Source organism: Ascaphus truei, chromosome 22 (assembly GCF_040206685.1).
Source record: "Ascaphus truei isolate aAscTru1 chromosome 22, aAscTru1.hap1, whole genome shotgun sequence".
NCBI lineage: Eukaryota > Metazoa > Chordata > Amphibia > Anura > Ascaphidae > Ascaphus > Ascaphus truei.
In genome coordinates this window covers 6,938,806-6,957,700 of record NC_134504.1, presented here as the reverse complement: position 1 = coordinate 6,957,700, position 18,895 = coordinate 6,938,806, and the positions used below count along the sequence as shown (strand labels likewise).

The 18,895-nt window shown below is 48.5% G+C and overlaps 1 protein-coding gene across 8 annotated transcripts in view; it reads right to left on the bottom strand.

The window, feature by feature from the left end:
* Nucleotides 1-18,895, bottom strand: part of CACNA1G (calcium voltage-gated channel subunit alpha1 G) — an 88,040-nt gene that overhangs the window by 52,931 nt on the left and 16,214 nt on the right. For all 8 annotated transcript variants that reach the window (XM_075579827.1, XM_075579830.1, XM_075579832.1 and 5 more), the window contains 9 exons: nt 13,466-13,815; nt 12,445-12,596; nt 8,933-9,118; nt 8,248-8,362; nt 7,994-8,149; nt 5,292-5,360; nt 2,576-2,666; nt 1,679-1,863; nt 1,144-1,560 (listed from right to left, as the gene is read on the bottom strand). In XM_075579827.1, the coding sequence (XP_075435942.1) occupies nt 1,144-1,560; nt 1,679-1,863; nt 2,576-2,666; nt 5,292-5,360; nt 7,994-8,149; nt 8,248-8,362; nt 8,933-9,118; nt 12,445-12,596; nt 13,466-13,815 (1,721 nt within the window). The remainder of the gene's footprint in view (nt 1-1,143; nt 1,561-1,678; nt 1,864-2,575; nt 2,667-5,291; nt 5,361-7,993; nt 8,150-8,247; nt 8,363-8,932; nt 9,119-12,444; nt 12,597-13,465; nt 13,816-18,895) is intronic.

Genomic DNA, 18,895 nt, shown 5'->3' with positions numbered 1-18,895 from the left:
ATATTCGAGGTGCAATCTTTATATTCGAGGTGCAATCTTTATATTCGAGGTGCAATCTTTATATTCGAGGTGCCAATGTGCAACCACACGCCCAGTTTTGGCCCTGGCATGTAATGAGAGAAATATCACCATTGTATTATGAATGTGCCCATTTCCACACCTTAAATATTAATAACAGACGAATCCCTGCTTTCTCATCTCAAAAACCATGAATATATAATAACGTGCTGCTTGTCCTTGTCACCGCACATTGAGAAAACACTGACCGTGGCACAGAAAACGGGGTAAAAAGACGGTGTAATGATTATAATAAAAAGGAGAATATTCACTTTTTTTGTTACTTGGCTGCGTCTAACAAATGCTGCTGTTTTGGGTACAGTCTGTCTTCCAAACAAAAGCCATACCAAAAAACCATGCAGTTACATTCGAAATGACACCGTGGCCAAGTCAATTGCAATATATTACAATCTTGAAACCTTTTTGCTCAGTCAAAATCACTGAGACAGTTTAAGGTCTACTCCCGCTCTGACAGGCAGTGCCCAATGACATGTCAGAAATGTGACCATTTGTGATGACGTTACACTCTCCAACGTGTCACCTGTGTAGTGAGAATAAATTTCTATACTATGCTTGATATATATACCTCTACTATATATATAAATATAGTATACGATACCGTTCCGAAGTCAGGTAATAAGAGACAGCACTCAAGAGAAGTTTGGCAACACAGGTGTATTCTCCCTGAAGAAGGTCCCGTTTGGGGGGACCGAAATGTTGGTCTTTGATGTAACCCCTTACTCACTGAATACACTATTACCTGACTTCGGAACGGAAGAGAGAAAGGGAGAGAGAGAGAGAGAGAGAACACTCTAGGGCAGGGGTGCGCAAACTGGGGGGCGATAGATTGTTTAAGGGGGGCGCAGAGCCGGCCGCTGAGAAAAGAGGACCGGGGGAGCAGAGCTGGGTGGTGGCTGAGACGGGCGGCGGGAGAAGAGGATAGATGGCTTTCATTACCTTTACCCTTGTGAGTGCACTTGTTTCCCTTCCCCCTTCTTTTTATTAAAGGGCTATACAGTTTCATGCCATGGGGCGTGCGCTTTCTCTTTTTGTCATATATATACACACACACACGCACACACTTACCATATTTACATCATCGTCATTATTACTGTCGTAATCAACTTTGGAATCCTCCAGGTGGAGCTGATGAAATACTGAGGACGGAGAGGGCTTTCCATTGCAATCCCGGTACTCTCCTGGAAGGCTGTGCCTGCCTTGTACTCCATAGGAATAGGGCACATGCAACGTATCATGCCCTTCTCTCTTTCCTACTGACTCCATTCGTTTACAGGAAGAGCCAGCCCGACTGGACACCTCCTCGTCAGACGTTTCGCCTTCGGAACTCTCCTTCCCGTCTGCCGACAGTAAGGACTTGTGTTCCCCGCTCTGCACTTGGCGCTTTAGACTGGGAGCTCGTCCAATGCTGTTCCAACTAGACCGCCGGCTATTCCAACTACAAACGGCGCCCCAGGAGCTGTGAGGGGAATTGCGTGTACTCGACTGAAAAGAAGACCCAAAAACGAATTAATGAAACAATGCCCATTTGTTACTGTGATAACCCTAATACTCAGAATTGCACGACACAAGGAACATAAAATACGGAACTCCTTAGACATACCAGGGACTTCAGCTCACTGGCATGAGGGCAAATAGAGACATTACTCTCCCTCCGAGGTTCACCGGCTTGGGAAACCTCTGCAAACAGAGCACTTTTTGGCACCGGCATGGGCGTCGCAGCCGTGTGTATTATAAGGGGAGGTTGCATGGTGGCCTTCACGTCTTGGTGTCCATGTGATGGAGTAACTGGAGAAAGAAAACGTTACTTTTGATAGCTCACGTGGTGAGATCCATATCCTTACAGATGTAGCCAGACTCACTGGCAATGGCGCAGCGGCTGAAGAAGCAAAAGTCTGCGGCGCCGGAGACAGCGTCAGGCACGATCGCGCTGAGGGGGGTCCATGCTTCCGAATGTCCCCCAGCAGTGCGGAGGGCCCACGGCTCAGAACACAGTTAGCTTAGCTACATCTGTATCTAGATCTAAGAATGTGGTTTGTTCCAAATCCAGGACAATTAATACATATTTTACATTGACCGAAATAGTTATAGTAGAAAGATAAAATAGTATTTGTTTTGGCTGATCGACTGTGAGAATTATACATAGTTCTAGCAAGTGTAAACAGTTCTACATTTTAAATTAAGATGAAGATTTATACAATAACCGTAACAACACTTAATAATCTGGAGACAAATGTTTGTCTGAATAACAGCGCTGCTGGCAATCCACCGATGCTCTGCCTCACACAATCAGGAGGATTAACAATGTGTATGATTATAAATACTATTTATGATAAACTGTGCTTTATGTACAGGGACATGAAGCTGCAAACATTCTCCTTTCCAATGTGATAACAACAAGTACATCCTATTATTTCATTCATGCGATGAATACTATCAGCAAACTGCATATACTTGTCAAGACCAATGTGTGTTGCCTGTATAAATTGCCTTCACTCACGGGATACATTGGAAAGACTTTTCTGTATTTCACAGTCCTCTGGATTAGGGGAAAAGAGGGCCGACTCGGAACCCGAGTGAGAGGCGTCCCCCTGTATGGACAAAGAAAAACAGACGATGTGATATATGAAATATACACCCGAATCATGTAAAACATGTGAACGAACCCTGAGGAAGTTGCCAAGAGCGGTGAAACGCGTAGGGACCGGCAGACTCAACGTCAGAGCGATCACATGGTGGAGGAGAAGGCTAAACAAGTTCTGAAGCAGCACAGACTTGGAATCGGCTAAAGCACACAGATGTCCTCCTGCTAACCTACGAAATTGGCGGATAAGCTCTTTCTACTTTTGTATAAGGTGAGAGCGCATGGTGTTTATCATACTGTATACATTGGATCACACTATGGGAGTATGCACTTCTGTCACTGAGTTTTCATTCCGGACAGGAATACTGTGGATTACGATGGGGGGGTGATAGGAGGGGGGGGGGGGAAACAGCCCTCGCACCCACATGTTCATATTTTCTGAAAATCGATTTCCCCCGGTACTTTTATCCCACCGTCTTCGGCAATTCCTTATAACAGTATAAAACGTAGATCAAACCCTGCACGCAAGAAAGGACCACTCGGCCTTGCAGAATAGATTGCCCAATATTTACCCAAATTGGCCCCAATCGAATGAAGGGTCGTACAAGTTAGGTCAAAAGTAAACACACTCGCAACTGGACCAGAGAGCATGTAACATTGGAGTGCATGTTTTCGGTGGTATTCGGACTATGGTCCTGTCGATGGCGAACTATAAAACTGTCACGATTCATTTCTGCGCCGAAGAGATCACTACTCATTTTTAGCACCACATGGGGTAGATCTAGGGGTCCGTTATATCCGGGCTGCGAACGGGACGTTACCTAAATAGGTAACGATCGTTAGCATCCCTGTGTTTAACGGGTATCTACAAAGCGAAAAATATGCGAAACGAGCGGGCGTTAGTGATCTCATTAGCATAGGCTTAACGCCATGTGAAGTTAGCACTGCCTGGCGTTAGCTTCACATAATACGCCACTGTGGCAGGCGCTGCAGAGACAACAGCAGCCCCACATTGGGGCCGGGCCCGCTGCGAGGGGGGGGCAGGGCCGCTGCGCTGACAGTTTCTCCTGCTCTCAAGAGAATTGAGATCAGGACTCGCGACGGAGCACTAGGCCACACACCCCGGCGGTTCAGCCAATGAGGGCGAACCTGCCCGATCTACAAGTGGAATCCTGATCCCGAAGTCCCGATCCGCAAACGGAATCCCCTGTCCGCGAACAGAATCCCGAAACGGAATCCTGATCCGCAAACGGAATCCTGAACCTGCAAACGGAATCCCCTGTCCGCGAACAGAATCCCGAAACGGAATCCTGATCCGCAAACGGAATCCTGAACCTGCAAACGGAATCCCCTGTCCGCGAACAGAATCCCGATCCTGAAATGGAATCCTGATCCCGAAACGGAATCCCGAACCTGCAAACGGAATCCCGTCCACAAACGGAATCCCCTGTCCACAAACGGAATCCCCTGTCCACAAACGGAATCCCCTGTCCGCAAACAGAATCTGCTGTCCGCAAACGGAATCCCTTGTCCACAAACGGAATCCCCTGTCTGCAAACGGAATCCCCTGTCCGCAAACGGAATCCCCTGTCCACAAACGGAATCCCCTGTCCACAAACGGAATCCCCTGTCCGTAAATGGAATCCCCTGTCCGCAAATGGAATCCCCTGTCCGCAAACGGAATCCCGATCTGCAAGCTGATTTATTATGGAAATTGAAGCCTATGTGTTGTTCCGCGGATCGAATTTAAGTTGAACTCATTGACAGATTCTTTCAAATCCATGAATCCGAGCCCCAGTGATGGATTTTGAAGAATCCGCTCGGCCTAAAGACCTTGGATTTCATTGTGCGGATCGGGTATGAAAAGCCTGGGAAAATCAGACCTACCCCTATAGCAGAATGCATCAGTAGCACTATATCACTTTCCATACGTTATGGAGTATGCTCTAGAGCAGCAGTGCGCAAAGTGGTGGGGCGCGACCCCCAGGGAGGTGCGAGATTACCGGCGGGGGGCACGGGGTTTACAGAGGCCCCGCGCGCTTCCCAAAGGCACTTAAATTATGTGCCGGGGGAGCTGCAGGGCCTCTGTAAACCTAATTACCTTGATTCAGCCGGCACCTGGAGACGCGTCGCCATGGCGGGGTCATGCGACATCACGTTGCTATGGTGACGTGACGTCCTGTCGTCCAGACGCCGGGAATCAAGGTAAGGAGGAGGAGGGAGGGGGGGGCGTGCGGAGAGGAGGACATCCAGCAGGGGGGGCGCAGGGGAAAATGTTTGTGCCCCCCTGCTCTAGGGCAGGGGTAGCCAATTCCAGTACTCAAATGCCACCAACAGGCTAGTCATTAGGGATATCCCTGCTTCAGCACAGGTGGCTTAATCAGTAGCTCAGTCAAAATGGCAGACACACCTGTGCTGAAGCAGGGATATCCTTAACACCTGACCTGTTGGTGGCCCTTGAGGACTGAAATTGGCCGCCTCTGCTCTAGGGAATTGGCACATGTGGAAAATATAAATGCTGCATTTGTTTTCCATGATCTAAAAGACGCGTGAGCGAGTGACAACACCTACAGCAAAATATGACTGTCACAGCAACCCGCATTGTTACATCCAATTCTAAACGGTTACATACCACAAACGCGTCAACAGGCAGCTGTACACAGCTTAGCAGCCCACTCACATCTTCTCTCTTGGAGACCTCCTGGAGAAAAAAGGGCAGCGTCACTTTTGTCATGTAATTACACAATTGCGAAACGCAAGGCGGTAATGCAATGATCAAACAAATGGCACGCTGTTTGAAAATGAGAGTTAGGTAAACGGAAGCCTTCTAGTAGCCCCGAGCCGGGCGCCAACAAAAGCCAATGACCCCCTTGTGGCTAAATATTGTACCGCTGCTGGTAACTTCGCACTGCCGCCATTGCAGTGGTAACCGCTCTTCAACCAATACTGTGAGGGCACTTGGAAACAAGCTAAAGAGCAAACCAGCATAAATAGGTCCCCAGCGTAGGAGTGAGAGCTGCCAGGGGAAGAAGCACAGAGTAACTTTATGATTTGCCACCAGTTGGTATATCTAACGTGCAGTATGTTCTTGTATAGTGAGGCTTACAAACGGATGTGAATGAAGCTCTTTTTGTACTATAAAAGTTCCCTGGCACCCATCCTTATTCTAGCTGTAAATCCACACCCAGCCTGCACCCACCCAGCACCCTGAACAGGTGTGGGAGACTGAGCCCTGCTATGCATATATATCCAACGCAATGCAAACGTATTTAGAGCCGGGCAAGGAAGGTTACAGTTATAATACTGAAGGTCATTCGTACAACGCTCACATTTGCGATGAATGCCTTATTATCAGAGGGCCTTTTTAATTGCTTTGTCATTAATCGGAATTAAAGCTTATTAAAAAGGTGCTAGTTAAGCCTGAACTATGAAGAGATTTAACCCCTCGGAGAAGTGCTGAGAGAAGAAAGATTCATGTCATGTGTAAGCAATTCATTGCAACGAAAGCTTCCAAATGAAGTCTAATTATGCTAGAGCGATAAAGGATCAGGATTCAAATATATTCCACTGTAATAGCAGATTTAGGACAGTTTATGCTGCAGTGTCATAAACTCAGCTTTGTATCTCAATCAGAGGAAGATAAGCTCAGCTTTGTATCTCCATCAGAGGAAGATAAGATCAGCATTGAGTCTCCATCAGAGAAAGATAAGATCAGCTTTGTGTCTCCATCAGAGGAAGATAAGCTCAGCTTTGAGTCTCCACCAAAGAAAGATAAGCTCAGCTTTGAGTCTCCACCAAAGGAAGATAAGCTCAGCTTTGAGTAATCTCTCTTTCTCACAACCATTGTGCAAATAAAATGAAAGTATCTTTTGACAGATATAATTTTCTAAAACCAAAACGAACGGGTTCCATGCCTGAGGCATTGGTGTGATACTAGTTTAAGGATGACACGGCTAGCTTTTTGCAGCCAATACTCTGAGGATTTGACAGTATTTCTTATTCTTACTAATATTAGCAAATAAAACCCCCACTTGTGAGCACAATCACACATCTCAGACAGGTCTGCAACCCTGCCTTTCTCCATTATCTCCTAGCATACAGTGCTCCCACTGCAGCCAGGGATTCTGCGTAATGACATGCAAATGAGAGTTTTTGTCCCTTTTTTTTTTAACCCTCCCATAACTTATTTAACGTGTTACTAGTATTGTGAAGAGTGCAGAGTTTTTGGTTTCATTAAATTGTACAAACCCATTTCCGTCAAGACAAACGTTAAAATAAAAATGGATTTAATACAATGATTCCGTTCTCTTTGCACGAGAGAATCTGAATCCGATCTCATTGAACACAAGCGCTATGTCAGTATAATTCTAAAACATGCAACTGTCGCGTGTACGTCGGTAATGGATCGGTTACAGTGGTAACAAATTGGTAATGGTTTATTGAATTGAGAACATTGGCTTTTACCAGACTGATATACAAGGTGAAGGGCGGAGAATTAAAGGGGAAAACTGCAACGAGAAGGAAGTATGAAAAAGAGGAGGAAGAGGGGAGTATTAAGAGGGGAGGTAAGAGAAGGGAGTATGAAAAAGAAGAGGGGAGGTAAGAGAAGGGAGTATTAAGAGGGCGGTAAGAGAAGGGAGTATGAAAAGGAGGAGGGGAGGTAAGAACACGGAGTATGAAAAGGAGGAGGAAAAGAGGAGGTAAGAGAAGGGAGTATGAAGAGGAGGAAAAGGGAAGCTAAGAGAAGGGAGTATGAAAAGGAGGAGGGGTGGTAAGAACACGGAGTATGAAAAGGAGGACAAGGGGAGGTAACAGCAGGGAGTATGAAGAGGAAGAAAAGGAGAGCTAAGAGAAGGGAGTATGAAGAGGGGAGGTAAGAGCAGGGAGTATAAAAAGCAGCATAAAGAGGGGAGGTAAGAGAAGGGAGTATGAATAGGAGGGTAGGGGCTGGATTCTGATCTTGCAGCCAGAGAAGGAGACATGGAAAGGTAATCGTTCAACCACAGCCGTTTCACCGCTGGGACAGTTCACCGCAGGTAATGTGTCCCCTAACCTCTTACCCTGAAAACCCAAACCCCTTTCCCTAAAAACCTTATCCCCTTACCCTAAAAACACAAACACCGTACACCCTAATCCTAACGCTAGTCACCTACCTCACAGTGGAAACGTCCGGCAACAAAATGGCTAAATACCCCTTCCCAGGGTGAGAGCCGGGACTGGAGGTGCTACTCTGGCCCGCAACAAACACAAGCTATAGCCCGCCCGTTATCCTACTCATGTCGCTGCAACTGAGGTCATCACAAGGAACATTAGGTGTCAAGTCAAAGAACGTACCTCAGTCTGGAATCCTTCTACAAGGATGGCCACCAACAAGTTAAACAATACATAGTTTCCGAAGGTCATCAGAGCGATGAAGTAGAGTGCCGCCCAGGACGATGTGGAGGCCATTCCATTATAAAGGACCTTGTTCCAGTCTTCCTGAGTCAAGATCTGTAGCGGGAGATTACCAAGTATATTAAAGAAAGGAACGGAAATTGGGCATCGGGCTGCAATAAATATGTCATTATTGGGCATAGTACGTACAATACCTGGAACACGGTGACCGTGGCCCATAGCAGGGAGTCAAAGTTCTTCCTATCTGGATAAGTGTCCCCATCTTTCTCGGAGGCAAATTTACAGCCAAAAAGATGCATCCCTAAAATGCTGAAACAGTAAAAGAGGACCGACGTGAGTAAATTGGAGATGAAGTCCCAAGACATCCCAGTAATGCCAGAAAGAAGTCCTGGGCTTCCGACAAGTGAAGGTCAACGTTGGGCATTCCTGTTACATAACGCAGTAGAACAACACTTCTCTGTGGCTCGCTGAGACGTGTACAACAATAACCTAGGAATATTAACGTTTTTTTCCCTACTTTAAAAATAAAATGTGTGAATCGTACTCGTTGTGTTAAAGGATTTGTATGAAGATTGCTCAGCTTTTTGATTGACCCATCGATAAGTTTACTGGACATTTGCATTATTCCTAAGAAGTTTTTCTACTTCTGATTTTGGTCATAAGATTATTGGTATGTTGCTTTATAAAAAAAAATACCAAAATACTTGCATTACAGTTAAGCAGCCATCACTTTATATCACCTGGTTAAGGATTTTAACATATCCTGCTTACAAGGGTTATATATTTTGTTTATTTTTTATTTTTTATTAATTCATTAATGTTCTTTAGGTTTCTACAATATATACAAGGAGAGAACAGAAAGAAACCACAGACACTCACCTAAAGATGAAGATAAAAAGCATTAATAACATGCAGAATGTGGCAACGTTGTCCATCGTTTTCATTAGGACCACGAGCTGGCGTTGCAGGGCAGGCATGAACCGGACCAGCTTCAGGACCCTCATGAGACGGAAGGTCCTCAGCACTGACAGGCCTCCACCCTGCTGTCCAATGATCTCCCATACACTGAGGAAACAGAACAAGTCACTTAAAAAATTGATAAACATCTTCATTGATGAAAGGTCTTAACTTGCATGAGAAATGAAGAAAAAGGGCAAAGTGCACAAACCATAGTGTAGCAATTCCAACAACTTCATAACACCAACAATACTGCACTTCCACCAACAATACTGCACTTCCACAAACTTCATAACACTGACAATACTGCACTTCCAACAACTTCATAACAAACAATACTGCACTTCCACCAACTTCATAACAGACAATACTGCACTTCCACCAACTTCAGAACACCGACAATACTGCACTTCCACCAACTTCAGAACACCGACAATACTGCACTTCCACCAACTTCATAACACCGACAATACTGCCCTTCCACCAACTTCATAACAGACAATACTGCACTTCCACGAACTTCATAACAGACAATACTGCACTTCCACCAACTTCATAATACCGACAATACTGCACTTCCACCAACTTCATACAGACAATACTGCACTTCCACCAACTTCATAACACCGACAATACTGCACTTCCACCAACTTCATAACACCGACAATACTGCACTTCCACCAACTTCATAACACCGACAATACTGCACTTCCACCAACTTCATAACAGAGAATACTGCACTTCCACCAACTTCATAACAGACAATACTGCACTTCCACCAACTTCATAATATATGATATGACGCTGTTGGAAGGGCAATATTGTCGGTGTTATGACGCTGTTGGAAGGGCAATATTGTCGGTGATATGAAGCTGTTGGAAGGGCAGTATTGTCGGTGTTATGACACTGTTGGAAGGGCAGTATTGTCGGTGTTATGAAGCTGTTGGAAGGGCAGTATTGTTGGTGATATGAAGCTGTTGGAAGGGCAGTATTGTCGGTGTTATGACGCTGTTGGAAGGGCAGTATTGTCGGTGATATGAAGCTGTTGGAAGGGCAGTATTGTCGGTGTTATGACACTGTTGGAAGGGCAGTATTGTCGGTGATATGAAGTTGGTGGAAGGGCAGTATTGTTGGTGATATGAAGCTGTTGGAAGGGCAGTATTGTCGGTGATATGAAGTTGGTGGAATGGCAGTATTGTCGGTGTTATGAAGGTGTTGGAAGGGCAGTATTGTCGGTGTTATAAAGGTGTTGGAAGGGCAGTATTGTCGGTGATATGAAGCTGTTGGAAGGGCAGTATTGTCGGTGTTATAAAGGTGTTGGAAGGGCAGTATTGTCGGTGATATGAAGCTGTTGGAAGGGCAGTATTGTCGGTGTAATGAAGTTGCCTGGACTTACTATACTGGACAATACTGCACTTCCACCAACTTCATACAGACAATACTGCACTTCCACCAACTTCATAACACCGACAATACTGCACTTCCACCAACTTCATAACACCGACAATACTGCACTTCCACCAACTTCATAACACCGACAATACTGCACTTCCACCAACTTCATAACAGAGAATACTGCACTTCCACCAACTTCATAACAGACAATACTGCACTTCCACCAACTTCATAATATATGATATGACGCTGTTGGAAGGGCAATATTGTCGGTGTTATGACGCTGTTGGAAGGGCAATATTGTCGGTGATATGAAGCTGTTGGAAGGGCAGTATTGTCGGTGTTATGACACTGTTGGAAGGGCAGTATTGTCGGTGTTATGAAGCTGTTGGAAGGGCAGTATTGTCGGTGTTATGACGCTGTTGGAAGGGCAGTATTGTCGGTGATATGAAGCTGTTGGAAGGGCAGTATTGTCGGTGATATGAAGCTGTTGGAAGGGCAGTATTGTCGGTGTTATGAAGCTGTTGGAAGGGCAGTATTGTCGGTGTTATGAAGTGGTTGGAAGGGCAGTATTGTCGGTGTTATGAAGTGGTTGGAAGGGCAGTATTGTTGGTGATGTGAAGTGGTTGGAAGTGCAGTATTGTCAGTGTTATGAAGCTGTTGGAAGGGCAGTATTGTCGGGGATATGAAGCTGTTGGAAGGGCAGTATTGTCGGTGTTATGAAGTTGGTGGAAGGGCAGTATTATCGGTGTTTTGAAGCTGTTGAAAGGGCAGTATTGTCAGTGTTATGACACTGTTGGAAGGGCAGTATTGTCGGTGTTATGAAGGTGTTGGAAGGGCAGTATTGTCGGTGATATGAAGCTGTTGGAAGGGCAGTATTGTCGGTGTTATGAAGCTGTTGGAAGGGCAGTATTGTCGGTGATATGAAGCTGTTGGAAGGGCAGTATTGTCGGTGATATGAAGTTAGTGGAAGGGCAGTATTGTCGGTGTTATGACGCTGTTGGAAGGGCAGTATTGTCGGTGATATGAAGCTGTTGGAAGGGCAGTATTGTCGGTGTTATGACGCTGTTGGAAGGGCAGTATTGTCGGTGTTATGAAGCTGTTGGAAGGGCAGTATTGTCGGTGTTATGAAGGTGTTGGAAGGGCAGTATTGTCGGTGATATGAAGCTGTTGGAAGGGCAGTATTGTCGGTGATATGAAGTTGGTGGAAGGGCAGTATTGTCGGTGTTATGAAGCTGTTGGAAGGGCAGTATTTGGTGATATGAAGCTGTTGGAAGGGCAGTATTGTTGGTGATATGAAGCTGTTGGAAGGGCAGTATTGTCGGTGATATGAAGTTGGTGGAATGGCAGTATTGTCGGTGTTATGAAGTTGTTGAAAGGGCAGTATTGTCGGTGTTATAAAGGTGTTGGAAGGGCAGTATTGTCGGTGATATGAAGCTGTTGGAAGGGCAGTATTGTCGGTGTAATGAAGTTGCCTGGACTTACTACACTATCGTTTATGCACTCTTTCCCTGTTTGTCTTTTCCTTCCAGTATTGAGGACACAAGGAAATCCTTATGGGACTCTTACCTGTTAGAAACATTGTATTCCTGGAGGAGGTTCTCCTTTAAAAGAACTCTGGAGAGACATTGTTTCTAGCGTATTTTCCTCATCTTTAATATAAATATTCACATTTTCTGTATGTTTTATTAGAAAATATATATATCTTTTTTATTGGCCCTTTTTCTTTCGTACACTTGAATTGATTTGAGATTTCTGCATATTCACCATTTTTTTATAATGACGGTTTATACAGAAGGAATAAATGATCACATTTTAGAACTTGATAGTGCCAACTTATTCCTTTTTGTCATAAGAAATAAAGTGTGTCAGTGGAAAAACAACAAAAGAAGCAGGGAGAAAATCAAAGCACAAAGACACATGAAACCATTTCTCATATTTCAAACCATTTCCCAAGAATTAAATCATATGGCCAAGTTCACTTCAGCATAATCACATGGAAATTGCTCTTTGGAGTTACACAAACAACCAATTAGTACCTGATAATCACAATGATCCCGTCAAAGATATTGTAAGGATTTTTAATGTAGCCAAAAGGACCATAGACCGAAAGTTTTAAAAGCATTTCCAGAGCAAAGAGGCTGGTGAAAACAATATTGCTGATCTCAAGAGCATTGGTCAGTTCTTCTGGCTGCAGATAAGAGACACAAAATGGGCTTAGAATTACAAGAGCAGAATTGCAACTTTGAGAAACAGACGATGTTTCTGTGCATAGATAATACGAGTCAGATACATCGAAGATAGGATGAAAATGCATTTTGGCCTCATCAGAACTTTTAAAGAGGCCTTCCAACTGACACTTTATATATATATATATATATATATATATATATATATATATATATATATATATATATATTTGTTTTAATATAAGCGGCCTTTAATTATCTTAATTGAAAACTAATTCCCTAAGCTGCCGATCGATTTGTTCTCCCGTGATCGACCGGCAAAGATTCTGCTTACCAGGGTTCACTTAATGGCTGCCTCTTCAAGTTTACAATCAATCCTTCACCCAGTGTCACCCAGCAGCTACAATGTATTCTTATAATACTACGGTAACATTAGCTATTGTTACAGTTTGCAGCTCAAACTGCTGGGAATATTGGCAACAAAGTTACCACAAACAGGAAAGTGTTGCAAAGATCTTCCACTGCTGGGGGAAGTGGTCTATAGCCTGCTATAGAAATCAAAGGATGCCCAGTATATTAAAACTCATTAAATATGGCATTAAGAGTCGAATAACATTTTTTTAAGTAAGTATCTAGTACTACAGAACTGATTTATTATAAAAACAAAGCACATGTCGGATATTGCATGGGCTGCTTCTTATGTACACCCATGTTACTGATACCAAGCCAGCAATGACAGGGTGAGAGTGCATCATCCTTAATGGCTCTGCTATGAGCGCTGAGTTTACGATCATTCCCGGCAAATACTCCAATCAATAATGCTGTAAAAATGAAGCCACTGGGCCCCCTGGCAGTAGGTTTAGTATCTTACCTGTTCATGATACTCAATTCCCATACTGAGGGTGTTAATCAGGATTGCGATCATTATGCCTCGGCCAAAGTATTTGCTGTCTACAATTTTCGTAAAGGTCTCGCACACCGTCTCCCAGAGCCACAGCACCTTGTTGGGCTTCTTGGTTCTGCCGTTAACTCTTCGGGTTTCACTTTGGTCGCTGCCGGGAGTGTCCTGGGTGAACTCGGAGCCTGCGTCGCTGTCGGAGTCCGTGGCCTCGTTATCTAGGACTTCCAGCTCGGTGCAATGAGAGCACTTTTCTGTTTCACACGTCTCGCCCTCGGAGGTTGGAGCTTGGACAGAAATCTTGCAGGAGCCCCGGCAGGCGCCTGCATTTTGTAACACATAATCAGTGACAAATGTTAGAGATCCAAGCTTTGAATAGTCACATTCTTGCGAGTAGGGGAATCCTCTGTGCCCACTCCCTGCAGCAGTGCCCACTCCCTGCAGCAGTCCCCCCCCCCACTCCCTGCCGCAGAGAGCCTCCTCCACTCCCTGCAGCTGTCCCCCCCACTCCCTGCAGCAGTCCCCCCCACTCCCTGCGAGCCTCCCCCACTCCCTGCTGCAGAGAGCCTCCTCCACTCCCTGCAGCTGTCTAATCCACTCCCTGCAGCAGAGAGCCTCCTCCACTCCCTGCAGCTGTCTAATCCACTCCCTGCAGCAGAGAGACAATCTCCACTCCCTCTTGTAGAGAGCCCCCCACCCACTCCCAGCTGCAGAGGGTCTCCCCCCACTCCCTGCTGCAGCACACCTCATCTTCCCACTCCCTGCTGCAGCACACCGCATCGTCCCACTCCCAGCATGCAGCATACCACATCTTCTCACTCCCAGCATGCAGCACACCGCATCTTCTCACTCCCAGCATGCAACACACCGCATCTTCTCACTCCCAGCATGCAGCACACCGCATCTTCTCACTCCCAGCATGCAGCACACCACATCGTCCCACTCCCAGCATGCAGCACACCACATCTTCTCACTCCAAGCATGCAGCACACCTCATCTTCCCACTCCCTGCTGCAGCACACCGCATCGTCCCACTCCCAGCATGCAGCATACCACATCTTCTCACTCCCAGCATGCAGCACACCGCATCGTCCCACTCCCAGCATGCAACACACCGCATCTTCTCACTCCCAGCATGCAGCACACCGCATCTTCTCACTCCCAGCATGCAGCACACCGCATCTTCTCACTCCCAGCATGCAGCACACCACATCGTCCCACTCCCAGCATGCAGCACACCACATCTTCACACTCCCAGCATGCAGCACACCGCATCTTCTCACTCCCAGCGTGCAGCACACCGCATCTTCTCACTCCCAGCATGCAACACACAGCATCTTCTCACTCCCAGCATGCAGCACACAGCATCTTCTCACTCCCAGCATGCAGCACACCACATCGTCCCACTCCCAGCATGCAGCACACCGCATCTTCTCACTCCCAGCGTGCAGCACACCGCATCTTCTCTCTCCCAGCATGCAACACACAGCATCTTCTCACTCCCAGCATGCAGCACACCGCATCTTCTCACTCCCAGCATGCAGCACACCACATCTTCTCACTCCCAGCATGCAGCACACCGCATCTTCTCACTCCCAGCGTGCAGCACACCGCATCTTCTCACTCCCAGCGTGCAGCACACCGCATCTTCTCACTCTCAGCATGCAGCACATCTTCTCACTCCCAGCATGCAGCACACCGCATCTTCTCACTCCCAGCAAGCAGCACACCGCATCTTCTCACTCCCAGCATGCAGCACACCGCATCTTCTCACTCCCAGCATGCAGCACACCGCATCTTCTCACTCCCAGCGTGCAGCACACCGCATCTTCTCACTCCCAGCATGCAACACACCGCATCTTCTCACTCCCAGCATGCAGCACACCGCATCTTCTCACTCCCAGCATGCAGCACACCGCATCTTCTCACTCCCAGCACGCAGCACACCGCATATTGTCACTCCCAGCATGCAGCACACCGCATCTTCTCACTCCCAGCATGCAGCACACCGCATCTTCTCACTCCCAGCATGCAGCACACCGCATCTTCTCACTCCCAGCATGCAGCACACCGCATCTTCTCACTCCCAGCATGCAGCACACCGCATCGTCCCACTCCCAGCATGCAGCACACCGCATCTTCTCACTCCCAGCATGCAGCACACCGCATCTTCTCACTCCCAGCACGCAGCCCACTGCATCTTCTCACTCCCAGCGTGCAGCACACCGCATCTTCTCACTCCCAGCATGCAGCACACCGCATCTTCTCACTCCCAGCATGCAGCACACCGCATCTTCTCACTCCCAGCATGCAGCACACCGCATCTTCTCACTCCCAGCATGCAGCACACCGCATCTTCTCACTCCCAGCATGCAGCACACCGCATCTTCTCACTCCCAGCATGCAGCACACCGCATCTTCTCACTCCCAGCATGCAGCACACCGCATCTTCTCACTCCCAGCATGCAGCACACCGCATCTTCTCACTCCCAGCATGCAGCACACCACATCTTGTCACTCCCAGCATGCAGCACACCGCATCTTCTCACTCCCAGCATGCAGCACACCGCATCTTGTCACTCCCAGCATGCAGCACACCGCATCTTCTCACTCCCAGCATGCAGCACACCGCATCTTCTCACTCCCAGCATGCAGCACACCGCATCTTCTCACTCCCAGCATGCAGCACACCGCATCTTCTCACTCCCAGCATGCAGCACACCGCATCTTCTCACTCCCAGCATGCAGCACACCGCATCTTCTCACTCCCAGCATGCAGCACACCGCATCTTCTCACTCCCAGCACGCAGCACACCGCATCTTCTCACTCCCAGCATGCAGCACACCGCATCTTCTCACTCCCAGCATGCAGCACATCGCATCTTCTCACTCCCAGCATGCAGCACACCGCATCGTCCCACTCCCAGCATGCAGCACACCGCATCTTCTCACTCCCAGCATGCAGCACACCGCATCTTCTCACTCCCAGCATGCAGCACACCACATCTTCTCACTCCCAGCATGCAGCACACCGCATCTTTTCACTCCCAGCATGCAGCACACCGCATCGTCCCACTCCCAGCATGCAGCACACCGCATCTTCTCACTCCCATCATGCAGCACACCGCATCTTCTCACTCCCAGCATGCAGCACACCGCATCTTCTCACTCCCAGCATGCAGCACACCGCATCGTCCCACTCCCAGCATGCAGCACACCGCATCTTCTCACTCCCAGCATGCAGCACACCGCATCTTCCCACTCCCAGCATGCAGCACACCGCATCTTCTCACTCCCAGCATGCAGCACACCGCATCGTCCCACTCCCAGCATGCAGCACACCGCATCTTCTCACTCCCAGCATGCAGCACACCGCATCTTCTCACTCCCAGCATGCAGCACACCGCATCTTCTCACTCCCAGCATGCAGCACACCGCATCGTCCCACTCCCAGCATGCAGCACACCGCATCTTCTCACTCCCAGCATGCAGCACACCGCATCGTCCCACTCCCAGCATGCAGCACACCGCATCTTCTCACTCCCAGCATGCAGCACACCGCATCTTCTCACTCCCAGCATGCAGCACACCGCATCTTCTCACTTCCAGCATGCAGCACACCGCATCTTCTCACTCCCAGCGTGCAGCACACCGCATCTTCTCACTTCCAGCATGCAGCACACCGCATCTTCTCACTCCCAGCGTGCAGCACACCGCATCTTCTCACTCCCAGTACGCAGCACACCGCATCTTCTCACTCCCAGCACGCAGCACACCGCATCTTCTCACTCCCAGCGTGCTGCACACCGCATCTTCTCACTCCCAGCGTGCTGCACACCGCATCTTCTCACTCCCAGCATGCAGCACACCGCATCTTCTCACTCCCAGCATGCAGCACACCGCATCTTCTCACTCCCAGCATGCAGCACACCGCATCTTCTCACTCCCAGCATGCAGCACACCGCATCTTCTCACTCCCAGCATGCAGCACACCGCATCTTCTCACTCCCAGCACGCAGCACACCGCATCTTCTCACTCCCAGCATGCAGCACACCGCATCTTCTCACTCCCAGCATGCAGCACACCGCATCTTCTCACTCCCAGCATGCAGCACACCGCATCTTCTCACTCCCAGCATGCAGCACACCGCATCTTGTCACTCCCAGCATGCAGCACACCGCATCTTCTCACTCCCAGCATGCAGCACACCGCATCTTGTCACTCCCAGCATGCAGCACACCGCATCTTCTCACTCCCAGCATGCAGCACACCGCATCTTCTCACTCCCAGCATGCAGCACACCGCATCTTCTCACTCCCAGCATGCAGCACACCGCATCTTCTCACTCCCAGCATGCAGCACACCGCATCTTCTCACTCCCAGCATGCAGCACACCGCATCTTCTCACTCCCAGCATGCAGCACACCGCATCTTCTCACTCCCAGCATGCAGCACACCGCATCTTCTCACTCCCAGCACGCAGCACACCGCATCTTCTCACTCCCAGCACGCAGCACACCGCATCTTCTCACTCCCAGCATGCAGCACACCGCATCTTCTCACTCCCAGCATGCAGCACACCGCATCTTCTCACTCCCAGCATGCAGCACACCGCATCTTCTCACTCCCAGCGTGCAGCACACCGCATCTTCTCACTCCCAGCATGCAGCACACCGCATCTTCTCACTCCCAGCGTGCAGCACACCGCATCTTCTCACTCCCAGCATGCAGCACACCGCATCTTCTCACTCCCAGCGTGCAGCACACCGCATCTTCTCACTCCCAGCGTGCAGCACACCGCATCTTCTCACTCCCAGCGTGCAGCACACCGCACCTTCTCACTCCCAGCGTGCAGCACACCGCACCTTCTCACTCCCAGCGTGCAGCACACCGCATCTTCTCACTCCCAGCGTGCAGCACACCGCATCTTCTCACTCCCAGCGTGCAGCACACCGCATCGTCTCACTCCCAGCATGCAGCACACCGCATCTTCTCACTCCCAGCGTGCAGCACACCGCATCGTCTCACTCCCAGCATGCAGCACACCGCATCTTCTCACTCCCAGCATGCAGCACACCGCATCTTCTCACTCCCAGCATGCAGCACACCGCATCTTCTCACTCCCAGCATGCAGCACACCGCATCTTCTCACTCCCAGCATGCAGCACACCGCATCTTCTCACTCCCAGCATGCAGCACACCGCATCTTCTCACTCCCAGCATGCAGCACACCGCATCTTCTCACTCCCAGCATGCAGCACACCGCATCTTCTCACTCCCAGCATGCAGCACACCGCATCTTCTCACTCCCAGCATGCAGCACACCGCATCTTCTCACTCCCAGCACGCAGCACACCGCATCTTCTCACTCCCAGCGTGCAGCACACCGCATCTTCTCACTC